Genomic DNA, 20,513 nt, shown 5'->3' with positions numbered 1-20,513 from the left:
CCGGATGAGGGGGAACGCTTAAAACCTGGCATTATGCGGCGGCTCCTTGAGAGAGCGAGAGTTACGGCCGCTCCTGCCACGTGGTAAGTTCCCCGTTTACCTATATCTGTGTGTGGGATCTTTGAGGACCGCTGAATTGCTGATTTTTGTTGTACTGTGCATTTTTCGGCGTGTCATTTAGGTATCTGGTCCATGTATCTTGGGACTAAGATTGGGTCCGCTGCATCTATGACTCCTTGATGGGTCTAGACTGACTGGTGAGTGCTTTTTCTGAATTCAAATTGGGCTTGCAGACTTGCCGTTATCTTTTTGTCATTTTGTATATTCTGGCATATTGTGCAGCTCACAGGTACATATTGAATGAGACCTGAGATGGATTTCTGACTCCCCTGAAGAGTGAATATTGAATGAAACGCGTCGGGAGAAAACATTCTTAAGGGTTCCATTGTGGAATGAATTGGACCCCAATATCCTTATGAAGAGTGGCACCTTTTCAAAATTTGGTGAGATAAATCCAATTTCCTAAGGGCTCCATTATGGAATAAATTGGACCCTATTCTTTGTGATGAGCGGCACCTGTATAAATTTGGTGAGATGAATCCAATTTATTAAATTTATCATTACCAGTAGACTTTAAAGGTACCCATGAATTGGTGAGATGGGTCCAATCTATTACTGAGGTTGAAACTCAACTTGGTTTACATATATCCCCTAAGAGACAGGAGGGGTTAAACCTATCTTTTAGTGTTGTTTGTCTATGGTCATCTGACCATTTTAGTGGAAATATTAAAGGTTAATTTTTAAATGTTAAAAAATTTTTTTTTGCACTGAGAGAGTTGCCATTTGAAATTTGCTATAACCATTGTAGAACATCACTGCAGAGTAGGAGTCAGATGGCCTAATGTTTAACCCCTTCACCCCCGGCCGATTTTTCGGTAGATGTTTTTGTTTTTTTCGCTCCAATTCTTCTGAGAGCTGTAACTTTTTTATTTTTCAGTCAATTTTGCTATGTGGTGCTTGTTTTTTGCGGAACAAGTTGTACTTTTAAATGAAACCATAAGTTTTACCATATAGTGTCCTGGGAAACGGCAAAAAAATTCCAAATGCAGAATAATTGCAAAAAAGTGTGATTGCACGATTGTTTTTGAGATAGTTTATTCTCTGTATTGACTATATAGTAAAACTGATGTGTTGTTGTGATGCCTGAGGTCGGTACAAGTTCGTAGACATCAAACATGAATAGGTGTTCATAAGTTCGTCCTACAAAAGTGGCGCTCATTTTGCGCCATTTTCTGCAACTCGTAGTGTTCCCATGATCTATGGCTCAGTGACGGCTTATTTTTTCTGTCTGAAGCTGAACTTTTTAATGGTACCGTTTTTGCGCACATACAGTTTGATCGCCTGTTATTGCATTTTGCGCAAAGTTTGCGATGACCAAAAAACATAATTTTGGTCTACCCTGACAACCATCAGATCCACATGATCACATTACCTGACTTCTGGTGGAGGCCTGTGAGTAGAGGTTTTATGGCGATTGCGATTATACTGAGGCTGTCACATTTTGACAGCGCCATTTAGGTGGTTAATAGGCACGAGCAGATCGCGGATCTGCTGGTACCTGCTAGGCACACATCTTAGCTGTACAAATCAGCTGAGGTGTGCGCCTATCTCCGCCGGCTGCCTGCAGCAGCGTGAGGGAATAAACACTATGACAGCTAGGACATAATTTTACTGCCCGCGGTCTTGAAGGGGTTAAAGTCTACAAGCTCCAAAACCAGTTTAGAATATCTAAACTTTGTTATTTACATACTTTTTCTAGTTTAGGACTGAAATATAATGGGAGCATATTTTAGAATTGGGTTAATTTTCACTATTTTGCTGCATTCATACAAGAAATAGGTGGTAAATTGTGCGCGTCAGCGAGTGCACAGATCCGTACGCCATGTGTGGCCCCTCTTCTTCCATTATAAACAAGAAAACATTGAATCCTAATTCCATTGCACTGTTCTTAACCGAAAAACTGGGAAATGTTTTATTTTTGCTCTTTCGTATTTTCCTACTTTTATTCCGGGAGAAATTACTCTTTTATTTTTCCATTCACATTGTCGTATGAAGGATTGTGTATTATTATACAGATAATGTGCTACTTTTATCGGTCGGTTTTACTACTTACATAGCACATTTCACGTTGATTTTTTTTTTCCTACTCAAATGATATCTCACCTCCATTATCTCCATTAATTTTACATATCAGCTCATCTCCTTCTCATTCAGGGCCTTATAATATCGGATCCTCTCAGTGATTTTATTCTGTTTAAGAGAATCTCCTATGCAGGATGGATAGAGACAGGGACAAGATGGCGGAGAGGATATTCCACCTCACCCTAGAGATCCTCTTCCGGCTTACTGGAGAGGTGAGAGATTCTGATGACGTCACATTACATCATTCTTATCTATGGGAATAACAGATGGACAGAACTGGAGAGGTGAGGACTCTGGAAATGTCTGGAGTGAGATTTATTACTGTGTCTCTCCATAACCAGGATTACACAGTAGTGAAGAAGACCTCTAGTGAGCGCTGTCAGGCCCCTGTGTCTGAGGGATGGGGAAGACCCCTGAGCCCAATCACGGGGCCTCCACCTCACCCCCCAATACATGAGGACATCAATGACCAGAAGATCCTAGAAGTCACCTACAAGATGATTGAGCTGCTGACTGGAGAGGTGACACTGCTGGGAATGCTGGGACATTATACAGTAACGCTATGAAGGGATCGGGGGTGACGGTATCATTGTATGTGTCAGGTTCCTATAAGGTGTCAGGACGTCACCGTCTATTTCTCCATGGAGGAGTGGGAGTATTTAGAAGGACATAAAGATCTGTACAAGGACGTCATGATGGAGGTTCCCCAGCCCCTCACATCACCAGGTAATAGGACTAAATACACACGGCCTATAATTATCTGTATGTAAGGAATGAATTCAGTCCCTGTATGTGTCTCCTCCAGTTCTATCCAGTAAGAGGACAACACCAGAGAGATGTCCCCGTCCTCTTCTCCCACAGAACTGTAAACAAGAAGATCCCGATGTTCCTCAGGACCATCAGGTAGATGGAGAGAAGGTGCCATGAAATCTCCCTATGATGTGTAGACGTCTGTGAAGGTCTTGTGCTCAGTGTTGTTTTATCCTCCAGTATTATATGTGTTATACTTGTGTAATGAGAGCGGTGGAGATGGCAGGATTAGGAGAGATAAGAGCTTTGATGATTCCTTTTAGTTCTCGTTCACACTACTGTATTATCAGTGCTGTCCATAAAATAACACAACGTCTCGCCCTCAGACCATTGTTATTGGATATGGCGGTGCAGATGGGGATTTTCTTTCTCACTGACAGAATCTGCGTGTGAGAATAATCCCAGCATCCTCTAGTGTCTTCCGTGAATCGGAGGAGACTCGTCCATTCAGGTCTGTGTCTGCACAAACCATCAGATTCCCACCAGCTCCGCCATACAGCAGACATTGTGTTACGGGTACATTGCAGTTCTGTAATGGAGGAAGCTGTAAATGGTCTTGTAAATTATTAATAGCGGCTGTAAATACCGGATTGTATATGGATGACAAATAAGAAAAGACTTGTCCTAGTTTTCTGGATGAAGCTGTGATGATTCTTTATCCGGCCGTGTGATCCCGGCATTAGAGGCCGTTACATCCCGGGAAGAGAGGATTTATCTAGAGAGTGTAAAATCTTTCCCTTCCCTGAATATTTCTGCCTCTGGTCACATCCCGTCTGCCGGTATAACGGGTTTAAAGAAGTTGTCCAGTTACCAAAACTGATTTTTTTTTTTCTGATAAATCTTGCTAATATGTGCCCCTCAACACATCTATTATGTTTTTTCAGCAAAATTACCTTTCATTGTGCACTAGCAGCACATGCTCATTGCTGGCTCCAGCTCTGATGGGGTTACATACCTCCCAACTTTTAAAGAAGGAAAAGAGGGACAAAGTTTGCGGCGCGCTACGCGCGCCGCGGCAAATTTTTAGGCCACGCCCCCTAACCACACCCATTTCACAGTCACGCCCATATCCACTCCCCATCCACACCCATTCAGCACAAACACGCAGGCAGCCGGCGGGCCTCCAGCACGGACACGCAGGCAGCCAGCGGGCCTCCAGCACGGACACGCAGGCAGTCGGCGGGCCTCCAGCACGGACACGCAGGCAGCCGGCGGGCCTCCAGCACGGACACGCAGGCAGCCGGCGGGCCTCCAGCACGGACACGCAGGAGGGGGAATAACGGACGCCCCCGTGACCATAAAAACACATTTGCATACAAAAAGGTAAGACTTCATAAAGTATTTTTGTAGGTCTCAAAGGGGGCACAATAACAACAGGAACCTTTCTAGAAGCAGCCCAGGAGCTGCAGAGGGGAATCTTTTATTTTTATTGTGAAATTTCTGCTGACATGTTCCCTTTAACTGGTAGAGGAGCCAGGATAAAGCAGAGCTGAACCTGTTGGGAAGCTAGGACCCAGCAGCTCTGCTCCACAGGCAGGAGACCACTGATCGGTAATAGAAGCCTGCAGATGTCACTCTGCATAGGTTATTGTCACTGCTATCTGCAGGAGAGAGAAGTGCTGATTGCACGGTCTCCTCAGCCTCCTGATTCCCCGCGTGTCTGCAGCAGTGAGAAGCCGCACACGGGGAATCAGAGAACAGCTGCAGAGAAACGCAGGCTCCAGGACTGGGGGGGTCGGCTCTGGGGGAGGGGGGATCGCTCTGCTGCAGGGGGGGGGTCGCTCTGCTGCAGGGGGTGATTCATACCTCAGCAGCAGTCACAGGAGTAGGTGCGCGCTCGGCTCTGTAATGAATAGAAGGGAGAAACAGCGAGGCGGGGCTACAGTGGGTGGGTGGAGCCGTGACAAACAGCCTCACGGGCGGGACCCGGGATCAAAGGCTCAGAAGAGGGACTGTCCCGCTGTATCCGGGACGGTTGGGAGGTATGGGGTTAATCTCTCCTCTGACTTCCTGTGTTCAGTTCCTACAAGTCCCAGAATTCTTTGTGGCTTTAGGGCGGTGTCTGGCTTATCTAACACACCCATTGTGTCTAATACACCCACTCTGCTCCCACCCAAACCCTCCTCCCTGCCTCTTCCCAGTGGATGTGCACTCAGAGAAATCACAGATATACAGCAGCTCTGTCTGCACAGCCAGGAGAAGAAAGTGTGTGCGCGTGTATATACAGTGTGTGTGTGCGTATATACAGTGTGTGTGTGCGTATATACAGTGTGTGTGTGTATATACAGTGTGTGAGTGAGTGTGTATGTGAGTGTGTATGTCATACTCACCTGTCTGCAGGGTCCGGGTGCCATGCTTGCTTCCAGCCCCTGTCTCGGTCCCGCCGCTCTGGCTGTGTGCAGTCTCCCCGGGGCACGTACGAAGCTTGCAGGACCTGGCCGTGGATCACCTGATGCAGTCACCTGACGCATCAGATGATCAATTCTCGCCGGCTTTTTCTTGCCCGGCTATCAGCTGATCCTGCCGTCAGGGGACTTCATCAGCTGATTACCGGCAGCTCCTGCAGTGATGGGCCAGGATCAGACTCCCCTGTAGGAGCTGCCGGTAATCAGCACAGACGTGAGTATTTATTTATTTTTATTTTTTTTTGCACTGATGCATCATCTGATTGTATAATCGGCTTTTATACAATCAGCTGATGTATGATGTGATTCACATCCTTTATCCTGACACATCATCTGATCGCTTTGCCTTCCTTCCAGCAAACCGATCAGATGATATTGGATCCGGATTGGACGGCGCGGGACCCTGACCCAGGATTACTGCGGAGGGGGGTTTATTTCAATAAAGATGGAGTCACTAATTGTGTTGTGTTTTATTTCTAATAAAAATATTTTTCTGTGTGTTGTGTTTTTTTTTTTTTTTCTTATCATTACTAGAAATTCATGGTGGCCATGTCTAATATTGGCGTGACACCATGAATTTCGGGCTTAGGGCTAGCTGATAATATACAGCTAGTCCTAACTCCATTATTACCCGGCTAGCCACCCGGCTTCAGGGCAGCTGGAAGAGTTGGATACAGCGCCAGAAGATGGCGCTTCTATGAAAGCGCCATTTTCTGGGGTGGCTGCGGACTGCAATTCGCAGTGGGGGTGCCCAGAAAGCATGGGCACCCTGCACTGTGGATTCCAATCCCCAGCTGCCTAATTGTACCCGGCTGGACACCAAAATTAGGTGAAGCTCACGTCATTTTTTTTTTAAATTATTTCATGAAATTCATGAAATAATTAAAAAAAAAAAAGGGCTTCTCTATATTTTTGGTTCCCAGCCGAGTACAACTAGGCAGCTGGGGGTTGGGGGCAGCCCGTACCTGCCTGCTGTACCTGGCTAGCATACAAAAATATGGCGAAGCCCACGTCATTTTTTTTTTCTTTTTGGGTAAAAAACTGCATACAGTCCTGGATGGAGGATGCTGAGCCTTGTAGTTCTGCAGCTGCTGTCTGCTCTCCTGCATACAATGAACATTTTGAATAAGGAAATGACATCAGACCTTTTTTATTTTTTTCATCAACAATCTTTAATGGCATTGTGCACTGATTAAAAACGCAGTGAGCAAAAACGCAGCAAAAAAGGCACCAAATCGCGGCAAAAACGTGAAATGCAGCATCCGGTCACCTGCACTACAAGTGCCAGAGTGGAGAAAGATAGTGACATGCAGCACACTATGTGTCAGAGCAGAGCATGTCACTGTCTCCACTCCGCTGACCTCACAGCCCGTACACGCTGCGATGGATGCAGGGGGACACAGAACAAGTAATCGGCCGACACTGGAGTCATCTGATTACTTGGGATGAATTGAGCAGTAAAATGCTCTGGTGCTCGATGGGCGAAGCCCATGCCGTTTTTTTTTAAAAAAAAAATAAATTAAAAAAAAAAAAAAAAAAAAAAATCACATTGTTTGTGGGCTCCCGCTGCATTTTCTGTTGCTAAGGGTAACCAAAGCAGCTACTGGCTGCTAGCCCCCGCTGCTTGGTGTTACTTTCACTGGCAATAGAAATGCAGGGAAGCATTTTTTTTTTTTTATAAAGGTTTTTCCCTGAAAACGTTTTTAAGAAAATGACGTGGGCTTCGCCATATTTTTGTATGCTAGCCAGGTACAGCAGGCAGCTACGGGCTGCCCCCAACCCCCAGCTGCCTAGTTGTACCCGGCTGGGAACCAAAAATATAGAGAAGCCCTTTTTTTTTTTTTTATTTCATGAATTTCATGAAATAATTAAAAAAAAAATGACATGGGCTTCGCCGAATTTTTGAGTCCAGCCAGGTACAACTAGGCAGCTGGGGATTGGAATCCGCAGTGAAGGGTGCCCAAACTTTCTGGGCCCCCCGCTGCGAATTGCAGTCCACAGCCGCCCCAGAAAATGGCGCTTTTATAGAAGCGCCATCTTCTGGCGCTGTATCCAACTCTTCCAGTGGCCCTGGTGGCAGGTGGCACGCTGGGTAATAAGGGGTTAATACCAGCTATGTTTTACCCGCTGGTATAAAGCCCGAGATTCTAAATGTCAGGCCAAGGTTGACCTGGCCATTAAGAATCTCCAATAAAGGGTTAAAAAAAAAAGACCACACAGAGAAAAATACTTTATTAGAAATAAATACACAGACACAGTAGGGACTCCATGTTTATTACTCCCTCTCACCCCTCCACGATGGAGAGATTTCTGTACTGACCATGCCAGGAGAGAGCGAGGGAAAAGAGAGCGAGCGAGGGGGGGGAGGAAAAGAAAGCGAGCGGGGGGGGGGGGAAGAGAGCGAGCGGGGGGGGGAAAGAGAGCGAGCGGGGGGGGGGAAGAGAGCGAGCGGGCGGGGGGGGAAAGAGAGCGAGCGGGGGGAGAAGAGAGCGAGGGGGGAGGAAAAGAGAGCGAGGGGGGAGGAAAAGAGAGCGAGGGGGGAGGAAAAGAGAGCGAGGGGGGAGGAAGAGAGAGCGAGGGGGGAGAAAAAGAGAGCGAGGGGGGGAAAAAGAGAGCGAGGGGGGGAAAAAGAGAGCGAGGGGGGGAAAAGAGAGCGAGGGGGGGAAAAGAGAGCGAGGGGGGGAAAAGAGAGCGAGGGGGGGAAAAGAGAGCGAGGGGGGGAAAAGAGAGCGAGGGGGGGAAAAGAGAGCAAGGGGGGAAAAGAGAGCGAGGGGGGAGGAAAAGAGAGCGAGGGGGGAGGAAAAGAGAGCGAGGGGGGAGGAAAAGAGAGCGAGGGGGGAGGAAAAGAGAGCGAGGGGGGAGGAAAAGAGAGCGAGGGGGGAGGAAAAGAGAGCGAGGGGGGAGGAAAAGAGAGCGAGGGGGGGAAAAGAGAGCGAGGGGGGGAAAAGAGAGCGAGGGGGGGAAAAGAGAGCGAGGGGGGAAAAGAGAGCGAGGGGGGGGAAAGAGAGCGAGGGGGGAAAAGAGAGCGAGGGGGGGAAAAGAGAGCGAGGGGGGGAAAAGAGAGCGAGGGGGGGAAAAGAGAGCGAGGGGGGGAAAAGAGAGCGAGGGGGGGGAAAGAGAGCGAGGGGGGGGAAAGAGAGCGAGGGGGGGAAAAGAGAGCGAGGGGGGGAAAAGAGAGCGAGGGGGGGAAAAGAGAGCGCAGGGGGGAGGAAAAGAGAGCGAGGGGGGAAGAGAGCGAGGGAAAAGAGAGGGGAGGGGAGAGAGGGGAGAGAGGGATAAGAGGGGGGCAGAGAAGAGGGGGAAGAGGGGAGGGGGAGAAGAGTGGGGGGAGAGAAGAGAGTGGGGAAAGAAGAGGGGGGGGCAGAGGTGCTCTGTCACCAACTGTCTCCACTCTGTGACTTGTGGTGCAGGTGACAGAGTGCAGACAGTTGGTCCCATGCAGCAGGACAGATGGCAGAGCACAGCGGTGACATGCCTGCCAGTGTCTTGCTGCTGGGAGGAGCAGATGATCACACTGCCCGACACCGGCCGCTCTCCTGACATCGCAGCAGAGCGGGCGGGTGGACAGTGTGAGCACATACTTACGTGCAGGGGGGGATTCAGCTAAAGACCCCCCCTGTACTGCACACTGGCGCCCCGTGTCTCAGCCTTTCTGCAGGACGCCGGCTCCACACAGACGTCCTCCGGCTCCTCCCCTCGATGCTGGGCTGTGACGTGCGGTAGTCACCGCCCACAGCCCTGTCACTCAATCTGAGTGGCGCCGGCATCCTGTGACGTACCCGTCTTGTTTGAGAGCCCGGAAATGCCGGGACGTCAGAGGATGCCGGCGGCCACAGCTCCAGGGGGTCATGTGACTGGCACTGAGCGTGCAGCATAGCGCCGCTCAGTGCCAGAACTGGAAACAGAAGCCAATGGAGAAGACGCCTAGAAAGGTAAGTAGAGCTCATACAGAAAATAAAAAAAATGGGTGAACCACCCCTTTAATGTGATAACAACACAAAGTAGCAAACATTTGTTAAGTATAAAGGAAATTATACATGAATTTCTAAATATGTTAAGAAATGTAACTCTAAAAATTGTGATGTGCATTAGTATTCAGCCCCCTGAGTGAATACTTTGCACGACCTCCTTTCACTGCAGTTACTGCTGCCAGTCTCTTGGGGCATGCGTCTACCAGCTTTGCACATCTAGAGATGACATTTTTGCCCCTGCTACTTTATAAAACAGCTCTATCTCAGGTAAATTGGATGAAGGCGTCTGTGAAGAAATTTTCAATTCTTATTCTTTTGCTTTTAAAAAAATTCATTCTTTTATAAAGACCAAATTTGTGGAGTTTATGACTTATAGTTGTCCTGTGGACAGATTTTCCCCCTGAGCTCTGGATCGCTCCTGCTTTTCCACTGACCATAGGCCTCTTGGCAGCTTCTGTATAATTAGTGCTCTCCTTTGTCGGGATGTCAGTTTAGGTGGACGGCCATGTCTTTGTCGTTTTGCAGTTTTGCAGTTGTGCTATATGTGACAACTCGGCAACTGGAGATTTGTGTGAGTGATGAACTGTTCTTAATTAGGCCAGATCTTTTGTTTCTTTGATTGCCAAATCAAGAGAAGTTAGCCATTGTTTCATGTCAGACTGATTGGAGCCCTTTTGCCTGTTCAATATGGATTGCCTCAGCCTCTTTGACTACGTCAATTAGAGGAATATTACGCAGAGGACTTTGCTCCTCTTTCCACATTCATTTTGCAGGACTTCAGCCTAAAATCCACATTTTTAGCTGGAAGATCAGAGATCTGCTTCACTGCTCAATGCTGAGTCCACAATTGTGCCTGGTTAACCCAGGTGAGGACAATTCAGTTGCCTGGCTACATATCTTGCTGTGCTCAGTCAGCTTTCTAAGCTTGCCGCTATCTCCTCTCAGTGGGTGCTCATTAAAAGCGAGGTGCTGCTGACTAGGATAGTTAGCCCAGGAAGTCGCAAAGTCACAAATATTCTAATCACTTGACAGCCAACGGATGAGAGAGACTCTGTCGTTTGTACCACCTTATGTTGTTTCTGGGAATGTACGATACGTGTTTGCCTGTTGGAGAACCAGTAACGTCCTACCAAGTTGTGGTTCCCTCACCCTGTGTTGTCTGAGAAGTGTTCTGCCCACAAAAAATGAGTGTGAACGTTCAGTGGGATGAGCCCTGGTCCAAGCAGTGTTTCTGAAGACCGCCAGGCCAGTGGTCGACTGTACCCATTGACCCTCATGTCTCCACACTGTACTCCTGCTATTTTTGGATGATTAATTGAAAAGTGCTTAGTGAAATGTTCAGAGGTTTGGCTATTTTTTTTTTTATAACTGAACCCTGCTTTACTTTTCTCTACATCTTTATCTCTGACCTGTCTGGTGGGTTCCTTGGTTTTATTTCAAATCTGTTTTATTGATGAAACTGTTGTCAACATACAAACATATCATTTGTGCAATTACAATACACAAACATCATTTTCTCAATGCCAGGATAACATCCAGAAATTGTTACATTACTAAATTTCTTGGAATTCTTCAAATTATCTTTGTGCTATTACCATACAACCACTTATAAATTATAGGTCAGAATTCCCACTTCTTTTGACTTCCCGTATCCTAATATACTCATTCTCCTTGTATGTCTATTGTCTTATGAATTATTGATAAATCTTTTCATATAAAAAATGAAACTAGAAAAATGCAGACTAATGTTCAGAAAAGAAAGAAAGAAGAGGAAAGATACAAGCATAAAGAAGAGGAAATTAGAGAGAAGGAGGGAGAGGGGGGAAAGCAAGAAAAGAAAAGAAAAAAAGGGGGGGGAGGAATGAGACTCCCCACCGTTTCTCAGTTCAAAAAGCTCGCCAAACTCTCCACAAACTCTGGGGACTCCATGAACATAATCCATGGTCTCCAAACTGTAGTACATTTTTCTGTGTTCCCATTTAGTTCTGCTGTCAGCTCCTCCATTCTCTGGAGGTTTGTCATTACCTCCAACCAATCCAGCACCATAGGGCATCTAGTCTGTTTCCAAAATCGTGGGATAATCATACGGGCAGCCGCCAGGCAAAATCGCAACATGTCCCTTTTTTGTGTTTTAATAGCTCCTGGGAGCATAGAAAGAAGAGCAACCTGGGGGGATTTTTCTATTTCACCTCCGCTCATCTTTTTGTACAGGTAGAACACTGAGTCCCAAAAGGGTTGCAGCTTAGTACAGCTCCACCATATGTGTAGCATTGTACCTGTGTCTGTGCCACACCTCCAGCACACATCAGACACAGAGGGAAATATAGCATGTAATTTAGTCGGGTAATGGTACCACCTTGTGAGAATTTTATAACTTTTCTCTTGAGCGGCGCACGCCAAGGAAAGCTTGTGGGTCCACAGGTACGCTCTGCTCCAATCGTCCTCTGGAATATCCTCTCCCAGTTCCTCTCCCCACCTACAGACAAAGTGAGGTTTATCCACCCTATTTCTCTGGTTCAGCATTTTATAAATGAGTGAGATGCCATGTCCAGGTGATGACCCCTGTAAAAATATTTTCTCATATGGAGTAGGGGGTGTCCTCATCCTTCTCTCCCTGTCCTGGTACGAGAGGAAAGATTTCATCTGCATATATTCCATCCAGGAAATCTCTCTCCCTGTGGCCTGCATGGAAGTATAAGTTGGTAGGGTGTGTCCCTGGAGCACGTGACAAAAACGAGTATCATCCGCCCGAGTAAATCCCCCGAATCTATGGGAGTGGAGTCCTGGGGGGAACTTCTTATTACCAAATACGGGGGAAAGTGGGCCCTGCTCCTGAGAGAGAGATCCCTTTTTTATCTCTCCTTCCCACATCCCCATCGCTGTCCACGTGAACTCCATTCCTTTCGCTATCTAGATCCTATTTTCTTTCTCTAATCATGGAAGTAAATGTAAGGGAGTTCCCAGCACATCCTGTTCAATCACCACCCATTGTTTCGAATTACCATGAAAATGCCAGTCCAGTAATCTCGTTAGGATAGCTGCCTTGTAATATAACTGAAAATTTGGGAGCCCCGTTCCCCTGTCACTTTTGTGTCTGGTCAGAGTTTTAATTCCTGTTCGGGGTCTCCTGTTCCCCCAGACAAACCCAGACAAGGCTGTCCGGATCTTGGAGAAGTAACTTAGCGGTAGCTGTATGGGTATTGTCTGAAACAGGAACAGGAACCTCGGTAACACATCCATTTTTATCGCGTTTATACGCCCAAACCACGTCAATCTCTTTTTGTCATATTTCTTTAAGTCCCTGATTGTTCTTTCTAATAAGGGGAAAAAATTGTGATATACAATTTTTGCTGGATCCCTAGGTACCATAACTCCTAGATATTTTAAAACTGACGGTTGCCACTTAAAAGGGAAGTTTTGTGATACTCTCGCAAGGTATTCTGCCGATAAAGTCACGTTCATGGCCTCTGATTTGGAAAAATTTACTTTGAAGTTGCTTAAGTTGCCAAACTCTTCGAACTCCTTGAGCAAGGACGGGAAATGAACATGAGAAGGTCATCCGCGAATAGAGCCAGCTTACGGTTCTCCCCCCCGCCTCTATCCCGTGGATGCTTGTGTTGCTTCTCAGGGCGACCGCAAGGTGCTCCATGACTATGACGTATAAGAGGGGCGACAGTGGACATCCCTGTCTCGTTCCATTGTGGACCAGAAAGGATGATGATAGAAACCCATTTGTCCTGACTTTTGCTGAGGGTCTCGTATACAGGGACGCAATTCTACCCAAAAATTTCTGACCCAAACCCACCTGTCTCAAGGCTGCCATCATAAAGCTCCAACTGACCCGGTCGAAGGCCTTCTCCGCGTCCACTGAAAGTAAACACATGGGGAGAGACTGAGCCCTCGACCGAGCCATCAGGAGGAACAATTTGTTGGTGTTGTCCCGTGCCTCCCGGCCTTTTACAAATCCCACCTGGTCCGTATGTATTATCCCAGGCAGGGACAGGGCAAGTCTGTTGGCAAGTGCTTTAGAGAAAATTTTCAAATCTAAATTAATCAGTGAGATGGGTCTGTAATTTGTAACCAGCAAGTGGTCCTTTCCCGGTTTGGGGATAACACATATGTGTGATTCAAGAGACTGCGCTACCCACTGGGAGTTTTCAGATATGGAGTTAAATACTTTGGTCATGAACGGGGATAACTGAGTCTGAAAAATTTTATAGAACTTGGGGGTAAACCCGTCCGGACCTGGGCTTTTGCCTGAGGGAGAATCCCTGATAATAGATGCCACTTCTGTCTCTGTAAAGTCTGCTTCTAGGTTTTCAACCTCAGTATTGGGTATAGTCGGCTGTTTTAAGTATGTAATCATTTATTTTAGTCTCCAAAGCTTCTTGTGGCATATCCCCAAATTTGCCCCTTATGTTGTAAAGGTCACTATAATATTTTTGAAACTGCTCCGCTATGTGGATTGGGTTCTGAGTCAAAAGGCCGTCCGATTTTTTGATCGTAGGGATGTGACTGGGGTCCCCCCTCGGATGTAATAACCTAGCTAGTGGTCTGCCACATTTGTCCGCATATTCATACATAAATCTTTTTAGTCTATTCCTGTGGCGCTCGTATTGTCGGTCCAGAATGGATTTAAGTTCCTCTCTGTTTTTAACTAGCTCTGTCAGTGTCACCGGGGATAATGTCTGCTTATGGATCTTCTCTAGGTCTGAAATATTCTGAAGTAGAGACAGAATAGTTTGGGCTCTCTCCCTCTTAATCCTAGCCCCATGTTTGATCAGAATCCCTCTCAACACACACTTTAGTGTCTCCCATTGAACAGGTAGGGTAGTAGTGTCTCCTGAGTGCATCTCCAAGAATTCATCTATTGTGTTCTGCAGGTCTTTCAAGCATCCCTGGTCCCTCAGCAGACTATCATTCAACCGCCAAGACCACGGCCTCCCAGGCCCATCCGGCATAGTGAGGCTCAAAAATATGGGGGCATGATCTTACCAAGGGATACTGCCTATAGAGGCCTGTATCTGCCATGTCAGGGCCTTCTGACTTACAAGGAATAGGTCTATGCGGCTGTACGAAGAGTGAGCCGGGGAAAAATATGTGTAGTCACGGTCTACTGGGTGTAGTGTTCTCCATGCATCCACTAATCTGAGTTCCTGTATACAACGTTTAACCTTCGTTAGTTTCCTTATTGAGAGAAAGTTATGTCCCGACGTTGTGTCTACCTTAGGGTCCAAAGTGAAGTGTAAATCACCGCCCACGATCACGGTCCCTTCTGCGAATTCATCCAGTGATGACAGGAGAGAGGAGCAGGTCGTCGCCGGATCTCTATTCGGTAGATACCAATTGACAATGGTAAAGATGGATGAGTTAACATTAATTTTCAGGAATATAAATCTTCCCTCCGTGTCCACCCATGTATCTAGAACTGTGTGCACTAGGGACTTATGAATGCCTATGGACACTCCCTTGGATTTTGACTCTGGGTTGGAACTGTGGACCCAGTTAGTGTAATATATGTTTCTAAAGATGGGGAGGTGGCCCGTTTTAAAATGTGTTTCTTGGATCAATAGTATATGGACTCTTTTTTTTTTTTGTGCATGTCTAAAAATATCTGGGAGCGTTTTTGCGGGACATTAAGTCCCCTCACATTTAGTGAACCCCAATTAATCTGCGTCATTCCAATGCGGAGGAACGGTGGGGACTCTAGGGATAGGTTCGGGGATTAGGGAGAGAGAGAGATGTGCAGGCAAGTAGGATAGGAAGAGCAGGGAAAGAGAAGAGGAAATAAAAGAGAAGAGGTAAGAAGGTCGAGAATACAAAAGAAACTACCAACAAAGCAGTAGAAACCAAAGGCAAGGAGGTCAGAGTGCCTCCCGCCTGCAAGGTTACAACAAGACCCTAACGTCGGGTCTAAAAAGACTAAAAGTAACTGTATAGGTATAAGAGAATACCAAACTGTCTAACCTAGGGATGGTGAGACTACGCCACTCCTTTATGGCGTGTTATCCCAATCAGGGAGGGAACTTTCTACAAAGGAGCCCCCTGCCCCGGACTAACAATAAGCAATTATTCAACTTAGTTTGTCATCCAGAGCCCTATATAATGTGAGGACACAAGGTCTAGAGAGAATATTGTGCTATACACCGTCAGGGGGTGCCCCCTTTTCCAGGAAGGCGGGAGGGAACCCCCCCTCATAATCAGAAAGACTTAATCCCCCTGGCAAAAAAATTTATAGCAAAACTGGGAGGTACATTCTATTGAGAAACCAATGAATTTTTGTTTATAAACCAATAACTCCTTAAACATCAGACTGGTCTTCCTCTTCGAGGGCCACGCATCCGATCACCATCTGGGGCAGCACCCCATACCCCCATTGGAAACACCGGCCATTCCTCTATAGGCACCAATGGAATGTCCAGGGGTGCAGCAAACGATGGCATATCAGTCGGGTTCCTAAGAACATGCATTCTTCCCGCGTGTCTGACCTGCAGGCTGAAAGGAAATCCCCAGCTGTATTGAAACTCATACGAACGGAGCATGTCCAGGAGAGGTTTCAGTGCTCTCCTTCTTTGTAAAGTGAAACGGGATAAGTCCTGCAGAATCTGGACTTGGCTCCCCTCGTATGCTGGTGAAACTCCACTGCGCAACTTAAACAGGATGGCCTCTTTAAGGACATAACGGTGGACCCTGCAAATCACATCTCGAGGTCTGTCATTCTGTGTAGGTCTAGGGCCAAGCGCTCTATGCACTCTGTCTAGCTCCAGGGGTTGGCTTGATGGTTCACCCAGAATCTCATTAAACATCACTTGGAGGGCTCTCTGGAGATCCTTAGGTTCAACAGACTCTGGTAAACCCCGGACCCTTAAATTGTTTCTCCGGCCCTGTTTTCAGCATCGTCCATTGCTTCCACCATATATTGTATTTGGCGGGAGTGTTGATCCAAAATGGCCCCTTGTGCCTGAGTGGTATCTTCTATATTCTGTATTTTAGCTGCCTGTATTTGGTTCTGATTGTCCACTCTTTCCACCTCCCCCCTCAGGGCCGACAGCTCTGTGCGGTATGCCTGTTCCAGCCTTGCTATATATGTCTCCATATCTTCTCTGGTGGGCATAGAAGAGATGTGTGCCCGGATTTCATTAAGTTCTGTCAGCACTCCTGGTTCATGTGATCTTATTGTACTTGTGGCAGGCTCTAACTCTGCTTGCATTTCCATATCATACACACTTTGACTCAGGCTGTGTCTCACTGAAGATAGGAGATTTCCACTAGCAGGGCCCTGTTCCCCATTTGCAGCATTAACAGCCTCTGCTTGAGATTTATTATTGTCCTCCTTCTGTGACGGGGTAAGGGCACCTCTCCCCCCTCCTGAGGCCTCCCCACTGCAGGTCTGCAATCAGCAATGGTGGGGGTTGTACCCATGCTGAAGGAAAAAAGGTGATCCAGCTCAACTGGGGCAAAGTCCGGCATGCAAGGATAACACTCTGGCAGTGCAAGGGTCCAATAGAAGAAAGAAAAATCCAGCTTCCGGAGTAGGCTTGACAAAGAACGCAGGCAGCGTTCGAAACGCATAGCCTTACGCCACATATGGGCTCCCTATTTTTGTCATCACATTAATTTTTACGTCCTTTAATAAAATTTTGCATCAGTTTTACTACTACTCCGGAAGCTGGATTTTTCTTTCTTCTGTTGTACCCATGCTCCCTGCTCCAGGGATCCCCTGTACCTGAGACCTTGTATACTGGCTGTCTGGGGTTATCAGCTGCCTCTCCTCCGCTGCCCGGGTGCTTTCCTCCCTCTGTCTCTGCTGCTGCTTGGGCTTCCCCTGCCTCTCCATCTTGGGAGATGTCTGCAGTGCTGTCCTCTGCTTCGGCCCGGTAAGGAAGCCTCTAATTCCCTTCTCCTCTGTCCGTGACGCTTTTCTGCTGGGCCCCTGGGTGCTCTCCCTTCTCCTCCGCTGCATATTCTTTTCTTCCAGACTCTTGGGCTGGTTTAATTGTCAGTAATGTAGTCCGGTGGCAGGAGCTGAGACAAACACGTCCTCACTTTTCCATAGCCAGGACATGCCCCCGGTTCCTTGGTTTTCAAGATGCTATTTGATCCCTAATGTTCTCAAACAAAACGTATGAAACCTTCACAAAACAGCTGTAGTTATACTGAGAATAAATGATACAGGTGACTCAATTTACTAATTATGTGACTTCTGAAGGCAATTGGTCACTCAGGGGCATCATACTACAAGGGGCTTAATACAAATCCACATCATAATATTCAGAGTTATAGGTTTAAATATTTAAAAAACTATCTATCATTTCCTTTACTCTTCACAAATACTTGTTACTTATTGCTGGTATATCACATAAAATCACAAAATGCATTTACATTTGTGGGTATGACGCTAAAATAAGTGGAAACGCTTCGGGGGTGCGAATACCTTTACAAGGGGAAAAATTCATTCATGACTAAAAATATTAGACTAGTTCCCTGGATCAATGTCCCATCACAAAATCTAGTCCTGATAACCTGCCATAATATACATTTTACGGAAGGCATCCAAGCCCGCCTTGAATTTTTGTAGTCTATCAACATTTCTCACATCATGTGTCAGAGAGTTCCATATTCTCACTGCTCTTACAGTAGAGAATCCCCATCTGTGATTATGATTGAACCTCCTTGTCATCATTGCAGGCCTCAGTTGTAAAAAGCTCATTAGAAATATCTCAGTAATGCCCCTGATATACTTGTACATTGTAATAAAATCGCCCCATAGACTTTGTGTTTCCAAATAAATAACCCCAAGCTTGCTAACCTGTCCTCCTATTGCAGACCTTCCATTCCTTTAATGGTCGCTCTTCTCTGCCCCCGCTCTAGTTCAGTTATGTCCTCCTCATTCACTGGAGCCCGAAATTGTGCAGAATATTGTAAGTGTGGCCGCACTAGTGACTTGTATAGAGGCAAAACTGTTCTTGTCCGGAACATCTGTGCCTCGTTCACTGCATCCTATTATGTTATCTGCCTCGGCAGCAGCTTCCTGGCACTGGTTGGTTTTCTCGTCCTCCCGCACACCCACGTCTTTTTCAGTGTCATTATTATGCAGTAATTTTGCAAATATTTTTTAAAAAATTGCAGTTTAAAAATCAGCCAAAAAAGTCTGCAAAGCTAAAAACCTGCAAGCATACAAAAAAACAACAAAAAAACAAAACAAGCAAACCGATGAATATTATAAAATAGTCACGTTCCATACATGTCAAGTAAAAGCCGCTTCTTAATATTATTGGATCAAGAATCTTCATTTCGGTTCCTGCAGCCCCAAACCCATGAATTGTCTTCTCCTTCATGCCATATAAAGTCTCCAGTAATTATATTACGGTACAGGATTCTTTATGATGTTACATCGTCATCTTCTCCCCATTCAGGTCCCTACAATATCGGATCCTCTCAGTGGAGATCTTCTATAGAAGAGAATTCTCCTGATTGCCCCGTGAAGGATGGATATGGACAGGGACAAGATGGCGGAGAGGATATTACACCTCACCCTAGAGATCCTCTTCCGGCTTACTGGAGAGGTGAGAGATTCTGATGACGTCACATTACATCATTCTTATCTATGGGAATAACAGATGGACAGAACTGGAGAGGTGAGGACTCTGGAAATGTCTGGAGTGAGATTTATTACTGTGTCTCTCCATAACCAGGATTACACAGTAGTGAAGAAGACCTCTAGTGAGCGCTGTCAGGCCCCTGTGTCTGAGGGATGGGGAAGACCCCTGAGCCCAATCACGGGGCCTCCACATCACCTCCCGATACATGAGGACATCAATGAGCAGAAGATCCTAGAACTCACCTACAAGATGATTGAGCTGCTGACTGGAGAGGTGACACTGCTGGGAATGCTGGGACATTATACAGTAACGCTATGAAGGGATCGGGGGTGACGGTATCATTGTATGTGTCAGGTTCCTATAAGGTGTCAGGACGTCGCCGTCTATTTCTCCATGGAGGAGTGGGAGTATTTAGAAGGACACAAAGATCTGTACAAGGACGTCATGATGAAGGATCCCCAGCCCCTCACATCACCAGGTAATAGACAGGACTAAATACACACGGCCTATAATCAGGAGCGTAGCGACCGGGACCGGGCAGGTTTGGGGCCCGCGGCTGGCGCACGCCGTTCAGTGAAACAGCCGGCTCCTCTCAGCTGTTACTTTACTTTCAAACAGTAGCGCAGCTACCGGGGGAGGGGGGCCCCGTGCTCAGAGGACGCCCAACCGGAGCTGCGCTACTGTTAACTATATCGGCGCATACAGCGCGCCGATATAGTTAACCTCTGCGGTAATACTGGGAAATATGATTTCCCTGCACTGCTGCATGAGTGAACGTGCAGGACATCAGAGTCCCAGCGTGGTGACGTCACAAACAAAGCGCCGGGACTTTGATATCTTGCGCGCGCGATATCATACATACCTACATAAAAAATACATATATAAATCCCAGCCTAGTGTGTGTGTGTGTGTGTGTATATATATATATATATATATATATATATATATATATAATATAATATAATATAATATAATATACATCCAGTGCATACACACACTAGGCTGGGATAAATAAATAAATATATATATATATACATAATCTCCCAGCCTAGTGTGTGTGTATGCACTGGATGTGTATATATATATATATATATATATATATATATATATATATATATATATATATATTATATATATGTGTATATATATACATCCAGTGCATACACACACACTAGACTGGGATAAATATAAGTATGTATATAGTATATATACACACCAGGATAGGCCCACACCTTGGGTCACAATAGGGCCCAGTCTGGGAGACAATAATGTGTATATATGACTTAGAACTGTACTGACCAACGTCCGGAGGTAGGCCCAGGTCTAAATTTCGCACCGGGGCCCATCGCACTCTAGTTACGCCACTGCCTATAATTATCTGTATGTAAGGAATGAATTCAGTCCCTGTATGTGTCTCCTCCAGTTCTATCCAGTAAGAGGACAACACCAGAGAGATGTCCCCGTCCTCTTCTCCCACAGGACTGTAAACAAGAAGATCCCGATGTTCCTCAGGATGTGTTTCC

At 46.3% G+C, this 20,513-nt stretch overlaps 2 protein-coding genes across 2 annotated transcripts in view; both read left to right on the top strand.

Annotated features, from left to right (window-relative positions):
• LOC142266566 (uncharacterized) overlaps positions 1–20,513 on the top strand; it is a 75,827-nt gene that overhangs the window by 43,877 nt on the left and 11,437 nt on the right. The gene's annotated exons all lie outside the window — the stretch shown is intronic.
• LOC142266569 (gastrula zinc finger protein XlCGF66.1-like) lies at positions 2,342–18,890 on the top strand. The gene is made up of 5 exons (XM_075332311.1): positions 2,342–2,414; positions 2,544–2,723; positions 2,805–2,928; positions 3,008–3,105; positions 18,805–18,890. The coding sequence occupies exons 1-5, from the start codon at positions 2,358–2,360 to the stop codon at positions 18,844–18,846; spliced, it is 501 nt and encodes a 166-aa protein (XP_075188426.1). The 5' UTR covers positions 2,342–2,357; the 3' UTR covers positions 18,847–18,890.

Source organism: Anomaloglossus baeobatrachus, unplaced genomic scaffold, assembly GCF_048569485.1.
Source record: "Anomaloglossus baeobatrachus isolate aAnoBae1 unplaced genomic scaffold, aAnoBae1.hap1 Scaffold_2869, whole genome shotgun sequence".
In the NCBI taxonomy this organism is placed as follows: domain Eukaryota; kingdom Metazoa; phylum Chordata; class Amphibia; order Anura; family Aromobatidae; genus Anomaloglossus; species Anomaloglossus baeobatrachus.
This window is presented reverse-complemented; position numbering and strand designations above follow the sequence as displayed.

Excerpts from the sequence above, each read along its gene's own strand:
- LOC142266569 (XM_075332311.1), top strand. The coding sequence starts at position 2,358 with ATGGCGGAGAGGATATTCCACCTCACCCTAGAGATCCTCTTCCGGCTT. Across the intron at positions 2,415-2,543 it reads TCTTCCGGCTTACTGGAGAG|GATTACACAGTAGTGAAGAA; the intron begins GTGAGAGATTCT and ends CTCCATAACCAG. Across the intron at positions 2,929-3,007 it reads CCAGCCCCTCACATCACCAG|TTCTATCCAGTAAGAGGACA; the intron begins GTAATAGGACTA and ends TGTCTCCTCCAG.